The 24,992-nt window shown below is 33.7% G+C and overlaps 1 protein-coding gene across 9 annotated transcripts in view; it reads left to right on the top strand.

The window, feature by feature from the left end:
• Nucleotides 1–24,992, top strand: part of asap1b (ArfGAP with SH3 domain, ankyrin repeat and PH domain 1b) — a 157,166-nt gene that overhangs the window by 79,715 nt on the left and 52,459 nt on the right. For all 9 annotated transcript variants that reach the window (XM_087309328.1, XM_087309322.1, XM_087309325.1 and 6 more), the window contains 5 exons: nt 2,925–3,070; nt 14,595–14,669; nt 17,253–17,302; nt 17,499–17,628; nt 24,483–24,568. In XM_087309328.1, coding sequence (XP_087165454.1) covers nt 2,925–3,070; nt 14,595–14,669; nt 17,253–17,302; nt 17,499–17,628; nt 24,483–24,568 — 487 coding nt within the window. The remainder of the gene's footprint in view (nt 1–2,924; nt 3,071–14,594; nt 14,670–17,252; nt 17,303–17,498; nt 17,629–24,482; nt 24,569–24,992) is intronic.

Raw genomic sequence — 24,992 nt, 5'->3', positions numbered from 1 at the left:
TTTTCCTGAATGTTTTTTATGCATATATAACATAGAAAACTTGCTTTGACTGTCAGAGTAAAAATAATATTTTGGACTTAAAAGTTGTGTTTGCGACATCTCATATGCTGCAAAACAGTTGCAGCAAGACACTTTATGATTGTAACAAAATATAAAACATTAAAAGTATTTTAAATAGCCACTTAAGAGCTAAAATGTGCTGTCCACATATGAGGACACTGAAGCCCTAGGAGAATATAGTAATATTCACACACACACAAAAAAAAAAAATAAATAAATAAATATATATATATATATATATATATATATATATATATATATATATATATATATATATATATATATATATATATATATATATATATATATATATATATATATTTATATATGATTTGATGTTTCTATCTTTTAAATATAAAGATTTTTGTCTCTGCTTTGGAGCACATTGGACTATAGATTACCTTAAGACTAACACACACTGTCTCTACACTGACTGTATGATTTGAATGTTTATGTCTTCTAAATATAGTTCTGTCCCTGTTTTGGAGCACATTGGATTGGATTGGATTGTAAATTACCAAAACACACCTTCCCTGTATACTGAATGTATGATTTGGATGTTTACATCTTCTAAATGTGAATTTTGTCCCTGTTTTGGAGCACATTGGATTTTAGGTTAGTCTAAGACTAATACATTGATACAAACAATGAGTATTAAATAAATAAAGCTCAATTTGGGCAATAAAAATAGACTAACAATAAAAAACAATCAAGATAAATTGTTGTTAAATTAAATATCTCAAGAGTTCAGTTAATTGGACCTGATTTTTGATTGCTGTAGTACATTTTGACTTCTAAATTGGAGTACAGGAAAATAAAAGCACTTTCATTTTGATTTTCATAGCGATTTTATGAAATTTTCCCTGTGTGTGTCTAAAAGCAAAGTGGAACACAGCCATTTTCTATGTTGTGCTTCATTGAGAGTACAGTGTGTTCCCAGGGAAGCTGAGTTTTTTTGTTTCTTTGTGTTTTTTATTTTTTATATCATTGCCATGCTGTCTGCATTTCTAATTTACATTTGCTTTGTAGTTAAAATGTAATTAAGTCACAAATCACTGTTGTTTTACAAACAGTGATGGTCAAAATTATTAGTCCCATTGGTAAATTTGAGCAATATATAGAAAAAAATAAAGAATTAACATTTAAATACTCCTTGGAAAATAAATGTTTTTCTCCAATAAAAGTAACAAAATGATGGCTTCCCTAAAAATTCTTGTGAATGAAATATCTCTCAATTCTTATTTACATTTTAACACACCGGGGTGACTGCAAACATGCTTGATTTCAGCAATGAGTCTTTGTTTCTTAGGACTATATATTTGAAACACAAAAGCCAATTCATCTTATTTATCATTTAGTGGTTTACTGCATTTAAGATCAGATGGTTTTGTGCGTGTACAGTGCGTCCGGAAAGTATTCATAGCGCTTCACTTTTTCTAAAAAAAATTTATGTTACAGCCTTATTGCACAATGGATTAAATTCATTTATTTCCTCAAAAATCTACACACAATACACCAGAATGACAATGTAAAAAAGATTATTTGAAATTGTTGCAAATTTATTACAAATAAAAAACCTGAAAAATCACACGTGCATAAGTATTAACAGCCTTCACTCAATACCTTGACAAACTTGGCACACCTGTCTTTAGGAATTTTTGCCCATTCCTCTTTGCAGTACCTCAAAGGCTTTATCAGGTTGGATGGGAAGTTAAGGTGTAAAGCCCTTTATCAGATCTTTCCAGAAATGTTCAATAGGATTTAGATCTGGTCTCTGCCTGGGCCACTCAAGGACATTCACCTAGTCCATTAATATTTACTCTAAGCACATTCAATTTAAATATTCCAATAAAATAAAAATAAAAAACATCATGCAAATTGTACAACAAACTAAACAAATAGAGTCACTGAGCAAAATATTTGGTATTTACTGTTGGAATTAGATATCTGAATTATTAGCCTTCCTGTTTATTTCCCCCCCCCCCAATTTCGGTTTAACAGAGAGAAGATTTTTTTTCCCAACACATTTTAAACATAATAGTTTTAATAACTCATTTCTAATAACTGATTTATTTTATCTTTGTCATGATGACATTAAATAAAATTTTACTAGATATTTTTCAGGACACTTCTATACAGCTTAAAGAGACATTTAAAGGCTTAACTAGGTTAATTAAGGTAACTAGGCAGGTTAGGGTAATTAGGCAAGTTATGGTATAATGATGGTTTGTTCTGTAGATTATTGAAAAAAATATAGCTTAAAGGGGCCTATAATAATATTGACCTTAAAATTGCGTTAAGAAAATTAAAAACTGTTTTTATTCTAGCCGAAAAAAAAATAAAAAATTTCTCCAGAAGAAAAATATCATAAGATACTGTATACTGATCAATTTCCTTGCTCTGTTAAACATCATTTGGGAAAAAAAATACAAAGGGGGGCTAATAATTCTGACTTCAACTGTATGTTTATTGAATCTAAGTATTTTGAATTAATACACCTTTAGGGATAGGAGTGCATGGGGTTGTGTGAACTCATGACCCGACCCAGGACCACAAAACCAGATGTGTGTTGTTGCACCAGTATATTTTTGGAATTGCATTGTATGGGTCATAATTATTGACTTTACTTTTATGCCAATGTTTTACATATTTTACAAACTTCCCACTGTAAGAATATCTCAACTTAATTTTTGATTAGTAATGTGCATTGCTAAGAGCTTAGTTAGTTTTAAATGTCTCAATATTTAGTTTTTTAGCATACATTTAAAAAAATAATTACACTTATAACTGATTTTGTGGTCCAGGGTTACAATTGTGGTTCCTGTTTGATTGATTTATTTATTCATCTGTATTTTTTCTTTCAGATCACATTCAAAATGAGGAAACGTATTCCCAGGCATTGGATAAATTTGGCAGCAACTTCATCAGTCGGGATAATCCAGATCTGGGCACAGCCTTTGTTAAATTCTCTACTTTGACTAAAGAGCTTTCTGCCCTCCTCAAAAACCTGGTGAGTCCTCTATGCAAACAGACCTTCAAAGACTAGACCTGAAAGTGTGTCTCTTTTCTAGGATACTAGAGGTGATCAAGTGTACAACTTCCTTGTTTGTTCTTGGAGTGCAGCGGTCAAGTCCTGTCAAAGCAGAGATTGTTTTGCCGTGTGTTAAAGCCAAATATAAAGTCAGATTTAAGGCTTTGCAGCATATCCCTTTAGAGCGAATCAGCCCTTGTGAAAGTGTTAAAGAGCTTAAAGTGTAGAGTTCTCTGCGTCGGTGTTGGAGGCGGATGCGTTCAGAGGACAGGGATTTGTGAAATGTGTGAAAATTGTGTGTCTGGTGAATGTGTGAGCGAGAGGGACTTGTAATCAATCCTGCTTCTTTCTTCCTGGCAGAAATGTGGAGATGGAGCCATAAATTTTGAGTGTAGGAGTTGCAGTAGCTACAGCGTGTCTCCTTTTCACCCCCATGCACACATAAACACACACACACACACATTTCTAAATCACGTTCATGAGTGAATGCTGGCGAACACTGCTGAAGGGAAGTCATCAGTCGTCTGTGTTCCAGTACTGCACAGCTGCATGCTGAAAAAAGAGAAAATAGATTACTTGTTATTTATTTTATGACTCCTTGTTGCATTGACTCTTTTTATGTGTTTAGTATTTTTTATAATGAATAATCATAATAATAATAAGGTAACACTTTACAATAAGGTTCATTAGCTAATGCATTTACTAACATGAACTAATCATGAACAACACATGTACAGTGTACAGCATTTATAAATCATAATTGAACATTTACTAATGCATTATTAACATCCAAGTCCATGCTTGTTAACATTAGTTAATGCACCATGAATTAACATGAACTAACCATGAACTACTGTATTTTCATTAACTAATGTTACCTAGCATGAACAAATACAGTAGTAAATGTATTGTTCATTGTTTGTTCATCTTAGTAAATGCATTAATTAACATTAACTAATGAACCTTATTTTAAGGTGTGACCAATAATAATAATTAGGGGTGCACAATATATTGGTAGCCATATTGTTATCGGCCGATAAATGCTATTTTTAATGTTATCGGTCCAATGTCAAAATTAGCCGATATCTTTAAGCCAATAGATTATGTAATTGTACAGATTTGCTTGCCTTGTGCATGCGTGGGTCGAACTTGCTTGTTCAGTGCACTATAATGGAGCTCTTCTCACTTTGTGTATTCCATTAAAGTCCGTCCTTTCTTCATGGGATATTGCTGTGCGTTAATAATTGTATTGTTGTTTGTAATCTAATATGATTATTCGTTATTATCAACTAGGGTTGTTCTGATAGACGATGCCATTGTCTATTGCCGATGGCCGACAAACTTTACGATGCTGAGGTGGCATCACGATTCATCGCCCCGCCCCACATTTATATTGACATGTAACTTATTATTTGCATGTCATCTTAATAGCAATAATCAGCTTTTCATGAGCTGTGTTAAATGTTACAAAAAGCTGCAGTTTGCACAGCTGACAGCATCGTAAGGATTAAATGAAGGATTATACAGTACCTCTTGCTCTTAAAATGTGTAGATTCAGTGGCAAACGCTGTTACCTGCAAACCCCGTCCCACAGACTTAACAGTGAATGGATTTAGTCATTTTCATAGCGGACTTAAAGCCACTGGAAATCTTTTATCCACTCTTGAAAAAGTGTAAATGGTGGATTAACATTCAGCACATGATTGCTAATAAGATGTGCCATTATTAGTAACTGTAGATAAATCTGTCAGTGTTATCGTCATTCTCTCATCTTCAGTGCTTCACATTTTCGCGGTTGTATCTCCTGTCATCTAAAGACGGCAGAAGGTATCTGAGTGATTGACAGGTGATATTAACCAATCATTCGCGTTCAGTTAGAGCAGAGGGCTAATAAGAAGAGTACACAGGGGGGGCAAGCATTGCAGGCTTTTTACTTCAGCAAGTTCACATAACTTTTTTAATCTGTTCCTCATTGCTGTGTTTGGCGTTTTTTGGTGCAAAGATGCATTCTGCATAAATGTCTCCTAAATCTGCGCATACGGTGATGATTTTGCAGTGAAAACAATGAAAGTGTATGCACTACAGTGAACCCCAACTGAACTCTCGTCTCCTCCACCAGCTGTGGGAAAAGGCATTAGAACGACACAGATCACTGTGCATGTTCATGCCAGAGTCCCATGAAAAAAGGTGATTGAAAGGTGGTCATTTGTTTGTAACTTTACTTATTTATGGTTTGGTTATGGGTAAATCAAAGACTATGTGGGTACAGTAAACGGTAGGCTACAATTAATTAATTCGTTATGAATTATTTGATATTTAACAACCACCCCCACCCCCTGCCTCTAACGACGATGGCATTGTCAATCACAATGTTTCACATTAGACATCGTACGATGCCAAATTGGTCAACATCGCCCAACCCTATTATCAACGCGTTGCTTGCCATGTGTTGTTGGTGTAAGATTGTATTAACTTTGATCGACATATTTGATTATACCGAGTACACGTGAGGGCTATCGTCCTGCACACACACACATAAATCTGATCTGACTTCACAGCAGCACTAGGGGGGGGGGTGTGGGGAGGATGGGGTTGGGGGGGTCACTGTATACAGCATAGGGGTTCTCAATTCACCGCCACAGTCTGTCTTTATATTATGCTCTGTGTTTGTCATAAAGTCATCTGTGCTCAACGCACAGGTGTTGTATCAAATCTGAATCCAAGGACAAATCTGTCTCCTTCACATGTGCGCACGTCACACAGCGCCAACAGTTAGTTTAAAACGCACAGCAGTTAGTTTAAAACGCACAGCATTTTTCCTGCAATTGACAGCAGGAATGAACATAGAAGCGTTGTCTGATAGACCAGCAGCACCTACATGTTTTCAAAAGAATCTAAAATGCAGAATTTCTGCCACATTTCCTAAAGTAAATCGTACTATCTGTATTTAGCTTTTCACTTGTATGGTGGCTGTGAACTGTCAAAACTCCTCTCAAAACGCGGTATTTTCGGACATTACATATTTGTATGTAACAGTCAAGTTGCATGTTAATTTGCTATGCCAAGGATAGAAAATAATTAATTTTTGGCACGCTAATTTATGTGAAATCATGATTATAGGTTTATATTATATCCTTGCAATTTTGAAATGATTGCTTTTTTGCTTTGAGTAGCCTATTCCTTTCATAAGATCAGTTTTTAAAATAAAATCAGTTGTTTATTGTATAAAAATATAACATTTTGAAGTATTTATCTTTATTGGCCTATATGCCTCCAAATCTGAAGAGTTATCAGTTATCAATATCAGCCAAAAAAAACTATTGGTGCATCCTTATAATAATAATAATAATAATAATAATAATAATAATAATAATAATAATAATAATAATAATAATAATAATAATAACAATAATAATAATAATAATAATAATAATAATAACAACAACAACAACAACAACAACAACAATAATAATAATAATAATAATAATAACAATAATAATGATGATGATGATGATAATGATGATGAAAATAATAATAATAATGTGGGGGTATCAGGTATATTTGTGAAATGTATCTCTTTAAAATCAGTAAATTAAAAAAAGAAAATAAATAAAAGCAAAACACACTAAATAACATTTGCTTTAAGAAACACTGATTTCATTTGAGTTTAGGTCTAGTGTACATTTTATTTATGACCCATTATAAAACTGCTTATACTGTTACTAATTTTGCAAAAGGCACATTTAACAAACTGTAAAGATAGCACTTTAACTTAAATAAAAAGTGTCACTATAGTACTGGCTTTTTACCTGCCTATTTATTACGATATTAACTGTTTATTAACACTTTAAATAGTTTAAATTATGATATTATTTTGCATCCCTAATCCTACTTGGGCTTGGCGATTTGGCCTAAAATCTAAATCTTGATTAAATGAACATTTTAATTTGATTTCGATTATTCATTCGGCTTAGTGCCTTTTATTAATCTTGGATTGCTACAGTGAAATGAACCGCCTACTTATCCAGCATATCTTTTATGCACCGGATGCCCATCCGGCTGCAACCCATCTCTGGGAAACCATAAACACTCATTTACACTCATACACTACAGACAATTTTAAATCCACCTATTGTGACAATTCATTGTAATTAGTTGATAAATGACTAAAGATGCAATAAGAAATTATTTTACCAAACATAAAACACAGATTACACAAACTGCCTACATTCAAAAATACATATATTTGTCAAGTAAGTGGCGGTTCATTCTGCTGTTGTAGAATAAAGATTGAATACTTTAAATCTGTTACAGTTCAATGAAAATTATAAAGCATTGTTTATTTTGTCTTTATCTTGTGCTTTAATTTACACAATTTTGCATAATTTTGTATATTTTATGCAATCAATATAAAATTAGAAATTCTTTCCAAATAGAGTCATCTTGTGGTATTATTTTCATATTGCAATATACAGTTGAAGTCAGAATTATTCACCCCCCAACCCCTGAATGATTAGCCCCCCTGTTCATTTTTCCCCCAATTTCTGTTTAACGGAGAGAAGATCTTTTTAAAAACATTTCTAAACATAATAGTTTTAATAACTTCTTTCTAATAACTGGTTTATTTTATCTTTGCTGTGATGAAAGTGAATAATATTTGACTAGATATTTTTCTGTACAGCTTAAAGTAACATTTAACTACACATGTTAGAGTATTTTGGCAAGTTATTGTATAAATGATGGTTTGTATTTGGAAAAAAAAAAAAGCTTAAAGGGTCTAATAATTTTGACCTTAAAATGGTGTTTAAAAAATTTAAAACTGCTTTTATTCTAGCCAAAATAAAACAAATAAGACTTTCTCCAGAAGACAAAATATTATCAGACATACTGTGAAAATTACCTCCCTCTGTTAAACATCATTTATGAAATATTTAAAAAAGTTAAAAAAAAATCTAGGGGGCTAATAATTCTGACTTCAGCTGTATATTGCAGACAAATAAATTATCGCAATGTCAATATCGTAATGTCAATATCGTGCAGCCCTTATTTGAAGCAAAAATATTTGTTTAACATGCACTACATCCCCAAAGCATTCGCTCAATGTTATTATCTCATTTTTGTAGGCAGTGCCGTTTAGCGGCTTTTGCATCTGAACTCTTGATTTGGTTTTCTGTAAGTGTGTTTTTGCTTTTGCTGTCATTTTTTGTTGCCAACAACAGCACTAACATTTCCCTGATTCATTTCCTTTGGTTCCTGTTTCATCAGTATATCCTCTCCATTTCCACAATGTCCTCCTGAAGGCCACAACTTCTCTGGAACACTGATAGCCTACTATAGGCAGATTACACACATGCCTGTCTTTCAAATAGAGACCTATCAGCATTCACACTGTGTTTGCTATGTCATGAAACTATTGGCATTTTGCAGTGTGGCCAATTCTTCCTGAGAATAAACATTTAAGCTCAATATACTTCAGTCGTCAATAACTTTGCAGCATGAAACGGGGTTAAACTGCAAATTCATTCTTTAGTCTTCTGCTATCTCTTCTGGTTCTCAAAAGAGGCACTTTGTTGTCTGGCAGCGGTGCTTTTAGACTACTTTGGCACTAAGCTGAGGTATTTATCACTCTGAAACAAGAGCCTCCATTTAGAGACGCTGAAGAATAGTGAGGAAGTATACAGAAATACTGTTACTCTTTATCTCCCATCAAAACATTCCTCATTTATGAAAGCTTCACAATTATTTGAAATGATAAAGAACAACAATGCGGGCTGATGTTTGTTTGTGTTTAACCAGCCTTTCCGTTGTGTTGATTTGCCATTGGTATTATTAGCTAGGAGAACTATTATTCACATCAGATTCTTGTCTCACACTGAAGTGAAAGAACTTTAAACGTATTTAAAGGTGTCAGAATGATAATCTACTGAATAATACAAGTTTAGTATATTGAAAAGACATACTATTAGCCTGAAGCACCATTGTTTCTTCTTTATTCTATCTAAATTCTGACTGTAAAATCTCAGTGAAAAACTGGCCAATTGGAACAAAACACCAACTGTCATCATAACAATCATATTTTTCCCTTATTTTTTATTTAACACTAGAACTGCTGAGACGGTTATCTAAGAGGCCAATCACACCGAACGCGATTTTACACACTTCTTATGTCACTAGGCAAAGACTGAATCAGCTGAGTGTTGTCCACGAGTGTTGTTGTTGATATTGTTATATTTTTAATGTTCAATAATATTGTGATATTCAAGATTTGTGAAGTCATACAGACATAACAACAAAAGATTCACAGTGCAAATAAACCAGAATACAGTCTCTACAAATTATAGTTCATTTATAAACAAGGGAATTATAAATGAAATGTTAGTAGCCTATATAACAAACACACGAGGAATAAAGGGAAAATGAGTGTGCATAACAAGGAAATATAAATATTTACAAATAGGACTATTAAATACAAAACAATAAGCACAAATTCTAGGAGTTTAATTAGTACACATGTTGAATGGCATATTCTTGTTTGAATATGCTAAAAAGAGGTTTGCATTAATTTACATTTATAGATTGTAACTTTCCAATATATATTAGAGTAAAACCCAAAACATGGTGTTTTGATTATATCTTAAACAATGATTTAGATTATTTTGGATAATGGAAGCATTTTAAAAAAAAAAGCACTTTAATCTAAAAAGAGTAAACAAAATGAGCAAAATAAATGAGCTACGCTTAAGCCTGATTTATATTTCTGCATTAAGAGATCGGCATGACCCACTACCTACATAGCTGTTCCTACGTCTGCGCACTATTTCTGTTGCTCTACAATAACACTTCCGAAACGCTAGTTGGCAGTTAGGTTTTTATGTTCCTGGTGTTGCTGGTGTTTTGTTTTTTCTGACCGCTTCCTTATGTACAAGTGGTTCAAACTCGGCAAGGCGACGGAGAGGGCTATGCGTCCAAGCATAGGCCGCATCGTAGCATATGTGTGCGCTTGACGCAAAAGTATAAATTAACCTTTAGTAGAAATTTCCCAGAAAGAGAAAGATGCATTAATGTTATTTTAAAAATGTTTGCATAAACGGCTTGACAGGAAAAACATATTTATAGTAATATATTTTTATATTTAATACAATTTTTTTTTATCTTAATTTGTTAAGAAAGCTTTATAGGGGTGTCAAGACCAATGATGATAATTAATTTATTACAAGTCTGTAAGACTTATGAGTAACGTCTGTCTGCGCACTGCAAGACTAGGGCGTAACATTACGGGGCCTAAGGGGCGTAACTTGTGGTACGCTAAACCCAACCATCACAGCTATTAATGTCCATATTTACCACAACCCTAAACCCAACAACGGCCATTAGTAAACCATTCATAAAAGTCACCTCTTAACGCAAAAAACACATTTGTTGCAGAGATGGGAAGCAACAAAGTACAAATACTTTGTTACTGTACTTAAGTAGATGTTTCTGGTATCAGTACTTTACTCCGCTATTTATTTTTCTGGCAACTTTTTACTTTTACTTCTTACATTTTTACACAACTATCTGTACTTTCTATTCCTGACATTTTTAAATCTGGCTCGTTACTTTCGTTTTCATGTGTTTGGTGGTGTGTCCCTGCGTGCTGCACGTGCATAGCTTTTTTTTTTCCAATCAAGTTAATCACGCGCTGTATGTCCAGCTAAAATAAGCTAAAACCAACTTGACCTGCCTGTTTTAAGCTGGACATAGTTTTTGACTGGGCTCCCAGTCCGGCTAGGCTGGTCAAGCTGGTTTTAGCTGGTCATCTCCCACACTTACCAGCTAAGACCAGGCTGGAAATGGCCAAAACCCCTCTAAAACCAGGCTGGTCCACCAGCTAAAACCAGCCAACCCTCCTAGGCTGGTTTAAACTGGATTTTTTAGCAGGGTTGCTCTACTGCTTGCCAGAGAAAATGAGGTGCGGAGCTTCATGAGCGGTCTGATAACTCGAACACAATTGTAAACTGTATAACCAAAAATATAATATTTTCAGGGTAATGACTAGGGCTGCACAATAATTTTTCACCCTCGATGTATCGCATTGTACACATTCGCAATAGTCACATCGCAATTTATGCAATGTTTAGTCTTAAAGTTGAACAGGAGCTACAGAATTGTATTGTATTGTAATTGTATTGTGATTGTATTGTAATTTTAATTAAAATCAATTCATCCGCTTGTTTGACGTCACGCTAAGCGGCTTTTGGGTCCAAGAGCTCTATTAGACTGAATGGTGAGACTCATCAAATGCTAATAATAAACATTTACAAAGTGCTATAGTACTTTCAAAAATCACGCTCGCAATATATATATATATATATATATATATATATATATATATATATATATATATATATATATATATATATATATATATATATATATATATATATATATATATATATATATATATATATATATATATATATATATATATATATACATATAAATATATATATATATATATATATATATATATATATATATATATATATATAAATATATATATATATATATAAATATAAATATAAATATATATATATATATATATATATATATATATATATATATATATATATATATAAATATATATATATATATATATATATATATATATATATATATATATATATATATATATATATATATATATAAATATATATATATATATATATATATATATATATATATATATATATATATATATATATATATATATATATATATTAAGGATGTAACGGTATCAGAATTTCACGGTACGGTAATACCTCGGTATGAATGTCACGGTACGGTATTCATTGAATCATTTACAGGAAAAAACACAACTTATGAAAATACTCCAAAAAAGTGCCAAAAGTGTCAATGACATACAAATTAGCCATCTATCTGTAAGCTTTGAAACAGGAACTTCAATTTTAATAACAAAAAATTATTAAACCATGTAAAAAAATAAAGTTTCAATTTAGTATTGTTGAAAACTCATCACATTCAACATTTAATCACTCAGCCCATCTACCCAGATGAGAGCTCTGCTAGTCGGACTTCTCATCAAGCATCTCCCGCTGGATCTAATCTCACTATATTTATTAAACGGGATATTTCATTTATCTTGTTGTCTTTATCTAACGACATATTCCCTGACTTTGAGCATTGGAATCTATTACTTGTTCTCAGGTAACGTGTTTTGGCTGAGCGCAAAGATAAGTTAATGATTAATGTAAGCACGTACATTCTGTATATTGACTGATCGCCTTTATTTCCTATAATGTATAAACTTATTGTATGTTATACTTTTAAAATGGCCATTATCGATTCTTAAAACTGATACTCAGCAAAAGAGAGGCTGTGTTTCGTATTTTCACTGAAATTGAAAGGAGGCAGTTGTTATCGGCTCCGTTTTGTTATAAATATCCACACAGTGAAGATGACGCTCATCTTATGCAGCACGACGCCTCAACATGTCTGCTGTATAAGTTGCTAATATTAAAATGAAAATAGGCAGTTCCTTAAATCATGTTTACATTTTATTGTTGAGAAAGTGAAACAACGAAGCCAGGGTGATGTGAATGAAGTTATAAAGTACACTGTTCCCTTTGAAGATTTACCCGTGTCCTCGGTATAGTCTGCTTTTCCATATCAAACTGAGAAGAAGAGACTGCAGCCTTGATCAAACTTGCGAAGTCTGAACTTACACGGAGAGAATGCAGGACTGAACTGTGCGTGTAAAGCAGGTCGCACACCAGAAGCGATGCTCGGCGGCGCGCCGCGCAGCGCCATGTATTTTAGAATTCTAAACATAGGTTTCTATCAGGATACACACACCGGCGCCGCAAGTCGGCGGCGCCCGGCGACGGCTCAGGACGCAGTTCATTTTTCAGCCGCGCCACAGAGCGCCATCTGATTAGTTTCATGTTAAATATCATTCGAATGTGCGCGTCTGGTGTGCGATACTTTAATCTGTCATGTACGCGCCGTGTCGCGGCGCTTCTGGTGTGCGACCTGCTTTAGAGTTTTCCAGCTCTTTTCATCCCCGCTTCTAGCAGCACACTCCATTTCCGCATTACTGGATCTGTAGCGACAACAGACCGCAAGGGATGATGGTCAAGCATGGGCTGATGGCAATTGTAGTTTTCGCTACATCCCGTTCGCTTCATTCGCCTGAGCAAATTTTCTCAGAAGACCTATAGTTTTACCGAGTCATGCGACTTCGGTAATATCGAAAAAAATTAATATTGCGGTATGACGGTATTTACAATACTGTTACATCCCTAATATATATATATATATATATATATATATATATATATATATATATATATATATATATATATATATATATATATATATATAAATATATATATATATATATATATATATATATATATATATATATATATATATATAAATATATAAATATATATATATATATATATATATATATATATATATATATATATATATATATATATATATATATATATATATATATATATGCATGCTAATATCCGATGGTCAAAAAGTTAGATATTTTTTATAAATTGGTAAAATTTTGGTATTTGTGATGCAGCAAGTCCAGAGATTGTTGTGTACACCATTTTTTATCATAAAATTCACTTTTAAGTGTAATAGGACTAGTACGTGATCATGAACAAATATTTTATCAATTTAAATAAATTATGGCTTGGACCCGGCAACAGTATTCCATACGTCACCGATACTTCATGACTTAACAAGCAGATTAGTGTTTATTGCATGTGTATGCATTGTGTCAGACCGGGAATTATGTATTATGGTAGAAGTGCTTATTGAAAACTAAGTGAAAAATTGACACTGTTTTTTTTTTTATCCCCAAATAAAGTGTATAAAGATGCAAATTTATCTGACTGGATTGCTGATGTGAACCATATTAATCCTTTAACTTCCACTATAAGAAAAACACATTTGACCATTTGCTGTGGCTAAATTCCAACTTCTAGCTAAATTATTATTATTATTAATTATTATTGTTATTCTTTAATTATTTTATGGTAACCAATATGGACAAACCAGGTTACAATGCTAGTTGAAGGGTTAATACAATTTAAAGGTGTGTAATGCCATTATTGGTCCCAAATGTATCAATATTCTGTCACAATATTTTCATTTTTTCATTGATTTCTCATATGCGCTCTTATAAGACAGCAAACTACAGCACAGTCAGTCTCTTCTGGTTACTTGAGTCCAAACTTTCTGGCCTCTTGGGTCTGAAACATTAATGTTGATTAATTTAAAAGAACTGTCCCAGAGTGTCAAATTACAATACTGGTCAGCTCATCCTGATGCGGTTGTGTTTCTCTCAACGTGCTCTTTGTGTGGATGGCTGTATTTGATATGTTTTCTCTTATTTCTTCTGTGCTGTGCTTATGCTGTGCCAAGTGTCATGTATCTTATTAACACAGTGTCTCCTCTGTTTCTCCATCTCTTCCTGCAGCTTCAGAATTTAAGTCATAATGTGATCTTTACACTGGACTCCCTGTTGAAAGGCGACCTGAAAGGCGTGAAGGGGGTGAGAAATATTTATAAACTTGACTCCTTGACCTTTTTGTCTACTGATTGTATAAACATCATGTCTTAGGGTGTGTTTGGTTCTCTTGATCTTCTTGGTCAAGACCAAAATAATAAATAAATGAAAGAAAGTGATACTGATGACATTTCTTCCAAATTTTAAATAAAAAAATGACGTTTAAAGGTTTTTTCATGTTATTTTTGCAAGAAATGACAATTGACTCTTCACAAAGCATCTTCCCACTTGTCTGACCAGATTTCAATATCAGCCAAGGCATTCCCCTATCTTTTTGTGCACTCCCCATGAAAATAGTGGATCATTTCAGAAAAAAAATGACATACTGTATGCAAAGGAGGGATATATTGGGGATGTAAACGTAATTCGAAATGAGAACAAAAAAAAAAAAGAAATATAGCCCAAAAGTATAGTAATGGGAAGTTCAGAATATTTGCTTCAATCACGTGGTTCTAGTGACGTGCGAATTCAGATGGAGGCCAGGAAGTAAAAAAACTGAATGGTAAACACAGAGGAAAGTCTGTATTTTTGCAATTTATACCATATTTCAAAGGAGATATAAATAGAAAATAACCACATATGTTGGGCATTATTTTTATATCAAAAAGAGGGCCGAGTTTTCTACTGAACTAAAGTATATTTGCCTGTCATCGAGGCAGTATATACTGTATAAGCTATTTTGTTACATAAAAAATGAATACTATAGTGTTTGGAAGCATACTACAGATAATTACTTGAATTAAACTGTAGTAGTAATTTTTAGGGATGGGTACCGCAACTCAATACTTTATCGGTATTGGTGCTACATTATAACAACCAAAGTATTGATAAGCTCTGATGTTAATGGTTCTGCTATTGGTACTGGAGAATTATTGCTGAATAAATATTACTTACAGTAGACCTTTCCTAATTTGCGATATTTGATATTCGTCTGCACAGTTGGCAATCTCAGGCAAGAAATGCTTGTGTTTCTGGCGAACGTGTCAAGTATAAAAGCCTTCATAGTTCTCAGCTGTGCGTGCGCACAGAGCGAAAGCTCGTACTAAGCGCACACACATAGCTCGCGACACAGACTCGCGCGCACACAGCTTGTAAAGCTGGATTAATATTTTATATTTTATTTTTATTTTTTTATATTTGCTGTGTTCGCCATTGTGATATTCCTTAAAACGACAGGGGGCGGTCAAAAGAAACTGACCGTAAATTCAGACAAATAAACAGAGAAGTAGGAAGTTTCCAGAACTACGTCATATCATTAATTTCATTCAACATTTTTAAACTAATTATTTTTATTGTATTTAATTATTTTAATGATTATTAAGATTTTTATAATTAAAATTGGTACTCACTTGAATGAGCACAGATTTTTTCTGTGATTTCAGGCATTTCTTGCCGATTTCTCAAAACCTGTCTCAAAATCGGGGCTAAAATCATGCAATCTGAATTTGGCATAAGTGACACCATAATTGATTGATAGTTTATGGTAGAGGCTATTCAAACAAATGTATAAAATTAATACACTACTCTAGATTTTAGGAATGGATACAATTATATATTGCCTAACCTTTCTGGATATCTGCTGGCAAGCATGAGCACATTTTCACAATCTTTCATGTTAACCAGAAATGTTACTCCACTATGACACCTGTTGGACAAAATGGAATGCAACTGACTGGGTCACCACGATTGTGATTGGCCAGTTAGGGTCAGTTGGTAAAAAGAACAAATGTTTTCTGTTTAAACTTCAAAAGAGTTAAGAAATCAGCATTTAGTGGCATAACTTTGATTTTTAGTCACAACAAATAAAAACAGTTACTTTGACTGCAAAATAAAATTCTCTAAATGGCGATGTTTTTATTCAAAACTTAGAAGAAATGTCTCAAAGGTTAGAACAAAATGTCTTTCTCAACGAAAGGTAAACAAAAAGATTTTGCAACAGCACAAAATGAAATAAAGTATGTCTAATTAACAGGAAATCTCTGAATTGATGTGACTTGCTTTAAGAATTGTTTAGAGGTTCAGATTTAATAGTTTTTCCCTGTTTCTCGGTTGCTTTGTGTCTTTTGTCTCATAAATGACTGTGTAAATGTCAATTGAACAAAAATTTATCTTTTATTTGGCACAGAAATTGACTACAAATATGATCACATCCTTAGAGGTGTGCACATGTTTTCAAATAACAGTGTTCACACCAAATTAACCTCACTAGCAGAGCAAACGCACAATACTTCATACATAAATACATACATACTCTGTAAATCCTTGGATTGCACTCAAGTGCTGTTCCAGTAAATATCTTCACGGCATCTTAAAGCAGACCAGCCCACTGGAATTCTAATGTAATGGATTTAAATCAATTGTGGTTCAAGTGTGGTGTCTTTAGAAAATGTGCCGTCTGACTTACTGTAACTGTAGCCAATCTGATGCAGATGGGTTAGCAGAGTCTTGATCTGTCTTTGTCAGGATATTTGCTGGATCATCTGCTTTGTTTTGAACATGAGGGACTCTAGTTTGCGCTCCTGACTCATTACTGTTATTCTGTTTTTTTTTTTCTGTTTTTTTTTCCAGGACCTGAAAAAACCCTTTGACAAGGCTTGGAAGGACTACGAAACCAAGTTGTAGGTTTACTCGATGAGTGTTGGCTTAATGTCTTTATTCCAATGTGTCCTTTCATACTGTAGGTTGGTTGTTGCAATTGTAAGATGCATTTTACAGTAACCTAATTGCTACATCAGTTAGACTCAGCTATAGTTTGTGCTAAACATACACTTTTTTTATCATAATAAAATCTTTTTTTTTTTTTTTTACTTTCAGTACAAAGATCGAAAAGGAAAAACGTGAGCATGCCAAACAGCATGGAATGATCCGAACAGAGATCACTGGTGCTGAGATCGCAGAGGAGATGGAGAAAGAAAGGAGGCTCTTCCAGCTACAGATGTGTGAGGTCAGTAGTGCACTTAACCTCATTAAAGCTCCTGCCCTTTTGATTATAAGCATGCAACAATTAATATTTGTCTTATTTTTATATTTTGTCTTTTTTATTAGGGGTGTAACGATATACTTAAGTCACAATAAGATACTGAACACACAATAAAATATTGTATGCTAAAATGTTCAAACTTTATTTTGAGTTTGTTGAATGTAAGTTACATTGCATCTACATGCCAACTAATTCTCATTAGAATATAAGTAGATTGTAAGTTTGGGGTAAGGATTGGGGTTAGGGTTAGTGTAAGTTGACATGTACTTGCAGAGTTTCTTATAGTCAGTTTAATGTCTGTTGAAGAAGCAGCATCAACAGATATTAAGCAGACAGTCTACTAATAATCAAATAGACCATCAAAATAGAGGGTTACCAAATAAAAAAAGAAATTAAGATTTGTACTATTATTGTTATTTCTCAAGCTTATAATAAATCCTTTTTTACACAATATACACCTTTATTTCCTCTCTTGCGCAATATCATATATATATATACAGTTAAAACCAGAAGTTTACATACACTCTAAAAAAAAGGATCATAACCATTTAAAAAAAAAATGTCTGATGGTAAATCATACTAAACATTTACAATTTAGGTCCGTTAGGATTACATAAACGATTTACATTTGCTAAATGCCAGAATAATGAGAGAATCTTTTTTTTGAGATTTTTTATTAATTTCCAGACAGTTAAAAGTTTACATACATTTCCTTGGTATTTTTTTTTTAGCCTTGCTTTTAAACTGTATAACTTTGGTCAAATGTTTTGGGTCTCCACAAGCTTCTCACAATAGTCAGATTTGTTGGTTGCTCGCACAAGCTTTTTCAACTCTGCCCACAAATTTTCTATAGGATTGAGGTCAGGGCTTTGTGATGGCCACTCCAAAACATTCACTTCGTTGTCCTTAAAGCACATTTTAGCTAATTTGGCAGTATGCCTAGGGTCATGGTCTGTTTGAAAGACCCATTTGTGGCCAAGCTTTAATTTCTTGGCTGATGTCTTGAGATGTTGCTTCAGTATTTCTACATAATGTTCTTTCTTCATGATGCCATCTATGCTATGAAGTGGACCAGTCCCTCTTGCAGCTAAACAGCCCCACAACATGATGCTGCCACCCCCATACTTCACAGTTGGGATGGTGTTCCTAGGCTTGTAAGCTTTCCCCTTTGTCCTCTAAATGTAACACAGGTCATTATGGCCAAACAGTTTAATCTTAGTTCCATCAGACCACAGGACATTCATTCATTCATTCATTTTCTTTTCGGCTCAGTCACTTTATTAATCTGGGGTCGCCACAGCGGAATGAACCGCCAACTTATCCAGCATACATTATGTTTTATGTAGCGGATCCTCTTCCAGCTGCAACCCATCTCTGGGAAACATTCATTTACACTCATTCACACTCATACACTATACGGACAATTTAAACCTACCCAATTCACCTATACCACATGTCTTTGGACAGTGGGGGAAACAGAGCACCCGGAGGAAACCCACGCGAACATGGGGAGAACATGCAAACTCCACACAGAAATGATAACTGACACAGCCAGGGCTCCAACCAGCGACCTTCTTGCTGTGAGGCGACAGCACTACCTACTGCACCACCACGTCACCATAAATAACAATGTTGTTATTAAATAATACAGCAATAACAGCAAATTTGTCTAATCTATATGCTGTCTGTCAGTTAAAGAAAAGAGTCACCACCTAGATTCTCTAAAAAGTCATAGAATATTTTCAAAATGGACCAAAATATATGAATTTAGTTTTTTTAAAAATAGATAAGGCAAGAGGTCATCCCCTTTATCCACTGAGATACACCAGGACTATCTTCTTTTTTCCAAGAACATGCAATTACATGTTTAACTTCCAGCAAGCATAAAATTAGCAGCAATCGTTCATGTTTGGTCACATCAAAGTTCAATGTACAAATATGCAATATACACAAGCTGGGACAGAGGAATTACTTTACCAATGATTTGACTTACAATGTTCAGTATTTTAACCCCAAATAAACTAACTTTAGAACACTCCCACATACAATGAAATAAAGTTCCCTTCTATTGTTTGCATTTATAACATGTATCAGGGGTATTTGGGTTAAATGATGCAACTTAACTGGAGTTATATACTGTCTACTTAGCCATCTATACATATTATCACTGTTAATTGTTCTAATAATACTAATAACGTGTACTAATAATGCACAGACCCTTCCACCTTTCATTTAGTATAACTATTTATTTTGCAGTGGTCAGTGTATAATCGTTTATGTGTAAGCATAAGTTCTCTCTATCAGCAGCTTAGTTGATAATATCCATTAAACTGCCGTGAAGCTATTACATTTACCTCATATTTATGCATTATGCATTGAGTATTGTATACAAACTAACCTACATTGCATTGAAGGTACACATTTCAATTAATTGAGCTATAGGACACTATAGGAAGGCTTTCTTGTAATCCAAGTCCTCTAATGAATTTCGGACAGTTGTAAAGTGCTTTATTAGTTATGTCACATCACCTCCTGTTATCGGTATTCCTTATATTAATCAAGAGAATGTCATCCTACTATTTCAGCGCTAATGACCTGTTTGTCTTACAGCTTGAAATATCCCCTCAGCATTGGAGCAGATGGCTCAGAGTTTGATAGAACTGTTTGTTTTATGGCTTCATAATCATCATTGGTGTCTTTGTTCATTACAGAGGACATCTGTGAGCTATTCAACATGCTAATGAATTATGTTTGTCAACAAGAACTGCATCTTAAATTAACATCATTTTGCTTCAAGAAGATGTCAGGTTGCTTTCCAAATGTATTTGCACAGAATCAGATGATAAAGATCTAATATTTAATAGGATTTTACAGCAGTTTTATTTCCTGATGTCTGCAACCTAACAACAATTTGATACATTTTTGTGTTTTGTTAACAAACATCTTGTCAGCTGTTTCTATTTGGATTTCAAGGAGGGGAATCCTGGAGGGACTGATTTAAATTCACTATTTTACCATATAGTTGAACTGTAATGAAGAGGACGCATTAGTGTACAACTACAGCTGGGTGATAATTTTATAACGATTATTATCACGGTATATATTTTTTCGATAATACGATAGTAGGATAAACTTTTTATTCGATAAGAAATGATGCTCATAAACTACAATGGAAAATGCATTTACTGAACTAATTCCAGTATGCGCATTAAAAAGTCATGTGATTTTGTTATGAGCGATCATGTGATAATAAAAATGTGTGCGAATGGACAGACCAGCAGAATGAGCACACTGTAACATATCTAAAATGTTGTTTAGTCATTCTAAAATGCCTTAACCATCTCAGTATTAGTGTTATATTATTAATGACTTCCAGAATCAAGAGCGTCTTTGCTCTGCATGTCAGGATTATCTTATGAGACGCAAGTCATTTACTAAATGAAGAAAAGATTCACACAGCTTCTCTTATCGCAGCAAATTTCGTTTTTGCTGTTGACATTTGGAAGTATTCAATTCAATTCAATTCAATTCAATTCAATTCAATTCAATTCAATTCAATTCAATTCAATTCAATTCAATTCAACTGTTTATTGTCATGTGCACAGTAAGGAAACACGTCTCCCTGTACAATGAGATTCTTACTTTGCCGTCCACAATGAAGTCATACACACAACATACACAACATACACATAAATACACATATATACACAGAAGTGACTGAAGATTGATTGTAAAATGTAAGTATATAAATATCTATGAAAGTAAACAATATGTAAACCTGATTTGAGTAATGAAACAGATGTAAACAGTGTACAGTGTTTTTTTAAATATTTTTTTTATTGTGCTTATTATGCAGAAAGTGCCTAGTGCAATTGGATTATGTGCAAAAAAAAGAATAAAAAATAAAATAGAGCAAAATGGGATGGCGTATGTAGTGTTGTACTGAGCAGAAAAAGAGACTGTTATGTGCGTTGGTTATCTGTTTGGAAGTCTGATGGCTGATGGGAAGAAAGAGTTCTTGAGTCTGGCAGTCCTGCATCTCACACTCCTATACCTCCGCCCTGAGGGTAGGAGTGTGAATAATCCGTGTTGTGGATGAGTGGGGTCTTTCAGGATGGAGGTCTTTCAGTAATGGGGTCTTTCAGTAATGCGATAATCCAGATTTGCGCATAAGGTTAATTCGATTTTTTGGATGGAAACATAGCTATTGTTGACAAGAAATGTCACTAAACTTCAGTAGTCTAGAGCTATTTCGTTTTTTGCAATCCGACAGAGCAACGTGCACTTCAAACTGCACAGACGACTCGTGTCATCAAAAACAAGCAACATCAAAAACCTGTTTTATCATTTAAAACAATGCCACCCTTATAAAGATGCTAAGAAATTACAGACCCCCGAAACGACACTATAATAAACCACGCAATCTCAATAAACACTTGGGGCCCTATCATACACCCTACGCAATGTGGCGCAAGGCGCGGCGCAATACTTGTTTGCTAGTTTCAGCTTGGCTTAAGAGTCGTTTTGAGGCGTTGCGCCACGCTGTTTAATTAGCAAATGCATTAGCGCTCATTTGTGTGCCCATAGGCGTTCTGGTATATAAAGGAAGGCGTTCTAAGGCGCACTGCGGGCGCGTTACTAATTTTAGAAACTAAAATAGATTTTTCATTAGACCAAAACAAACCCGGTCTAAACTCCGGCGCAGAGTTGCGCCTCGCTTACGCACTGCTTAATACGCACAAGAGAGCAATAGGCAAATATCTTTACATATGAAAAATATTAAATATTAAGGATATATATATATATATATATATATATAGGATATAATAAGAATAGATATAGGATATAAATATAAAGGATTAAAATATTACAAAACATACTATTTTCTAGCCTACGTAAATATAAAAAACCACTGCTTTTATGTCTTCATCTCGGGAGGCTTTTTCAGTTCATTCATAACAATTTGCTTTTGTATAATGTTATTATTATTAGCAGTATTATTTATTATATGCATATTTATATTTGTTTTATTAGTAACAAGCTTAGATTTTCCCACCTGTCAGGTTTTAGACCATATTGGGCACAGCATGTGTTTTAGGATATAACTTGTTTTTAGGATTGAGCACACTTCGTTATTATTGTTCATTTATTCATTTGCTAGAAATTAGAACTGAATTTAGAAATAGTTTTGAAACGAATATTTGCGCTTAACAATGCAATTAAATTTTTATAGACTAATTGATGTCTGTGCGTAAAGGTTTATCCAAGAGCGAAAGTGAAAGTAATCCATTATCTCTCATTCTCACGCAGTAGATGCTCTGTTTAACAGTTTTCTGTTAAAAAAAAACTGTTGTCTGTCAACTGTTTGCTTGTGAAATGCTCATTTTTTCCACTAAGACTTACTTTGCGTCCTGTAAATAGCGAATGCGCTCTTGGCGCGACGCAGCTGGCTCTTAAAGGGAATGGGAGATGAGACTCTAATTGGTTTATTCTCAAAACACACCTATAACTCATTAAGAAAATAAACTCAACCCTTTTAGACCATGCGCCACGGCGCAAAGCAGATTTTCCTGTCCGTAAATTAGCAAAAATGCGTTCTGACACGCCCTGAAAGCGTTTGCGCCCTGCGTTTTGCGCTCTTCGCATGGACCGTCAAAATAGAACCCTTGATGCTTGCTGTAACTTGACCTTTAAATGTCCGTACTTAATCAGCCATCACTAAGGTCTAAAGGGTTATTGACAATCAATAGATCATCAAGTAGAATCCCCAAATAAAATAAAGGATATTTCACCCTAAATTCAACATGCTCCCCGTTAAAAAGACAGTTCAAGCAAAACTGAAAATGCTGTCACCATTAACGCACCGATATTTGTTATATTTTTGGGAGGTTAAACAATAATATACAATAACTTGTAGGTTAATGTGTTTGGCTGTTGAAAACTTGAACAGTAAATGCTGAAAATAATAAAGATTGATCTTTTGTTTATTATTTTTTTCATGCATATTGTCAAACAGCTAAAACATTTCACAAAATGTGTTAAATCAGCTGCACAAATAGATTGGCATGCTAAAAAGCTTTCAAAATTGATAGAAATAAAGACTGGACAACTATCGTGATAATTATCGATATCGACTGATTGTGATCATTCTTTTGCCATATCGCCCAGCCCTATGTACAACTGAAAAACTATATAATATTTTTATATAATTCTATATAAAAATATTATTCATATAATTATAACTGATAGACGTTTCATAAATTGGCAGTCTTCTGTTTGTGGTTGTTTCCTGTTGTCCGGGTATACACTTGAAAATCAAAAGATGAGAGCACTTTAGAACTCATTATGCAGTGAGATGACTCATTCAGATACAGGAAGGAAACATCAAGTCAAGTCACCTATATATTTATAGCAGTTCATACGGTGCAGATTGTGCCAAAGCAGCTTTACAGGGACACAAATACATGAATGCACAAATACACATTATGATGGACTGAATATGTGCCATTTCTCCCCAAGATATAGTCTTGTTAGAGGCCAAACAGGACGGATTAAGTTTCTAAAAAAACAAAATGTAGCTGGCTTGACTTTGCAAGATGTTCTGGAATTTTACCCCTCTGGGCTAAACCGGGATTACCATGATGTTTAATTCATCGGTTTTGTGGGATTTGTTTGTCACTGTTCTTTTTAGCAACACAGTTTTAGAAGATGAGATGTTTGTTCCTCCTGAAATAAGAACAGTGTGTTGTTATTCGGTTGAATATTTACATTAAAAAATGTGCTATAAATGTGTCCTTCCTGTCTGTTTATTTCTGCAGTACCTGATCAAAGTAAATGAAATAAAGACCAAGAAAGGAGTTGACCTCCTTCAGAACTTGATCAAGTATTACCACGCGCAATGCAAGTAAGTGCAATCTCAGAAAACTAATATGTATATCAAGTGCTTTAAAAAAGGCCATACTTTTAGTTTGTAGAACAAATATGACTACTGTATGAAAGTGTTGTAAATTCACTTACCTGAATGTCCAAAAGCTGATGAGCTGAAAGGAAGAACTGAAAGTGTAGCAGTTTTTTTTGCCATCTCAATCTCTCAAGGTTACATTTATTCTAAACTAGTGTTGCCTTTGACCTGCAGATTCATCAACAGGAACTTGCTTGCAAGCTTGTCTCACTTCGAGGCTTAGATTGGCCATTATAAAGATGGTCAAAGTAAATTAAATATGGTCACAGGGTTCTGCATACTTTGAAAGAAACCCTTCATAATGTCAGTGCTTTATTAGAGCTTTAATGCCTTTTATATTTTAAGTGGAGTGCACTTTTAATTTACT

The sequence above is a fragment of the Danio rerio genome, chromosome 24 (genome assembly GCF_052040795.2).
Source record: "Danio rerio strain M-AB ecotype USA chromosome 24, GRCz13ab, whole genome shotgun sequence".
In the NCBI taxonomy this organism is placed as follows: domain Eukaryota; kingdom Metazoa; phylum Chordata; class Actinopteri; order Cypriniformes; family Danionidae; genus Danio; species Danio rerio.
This window is presented reverse-complemented; position numbering and strand designations above follow the sequence as displayed.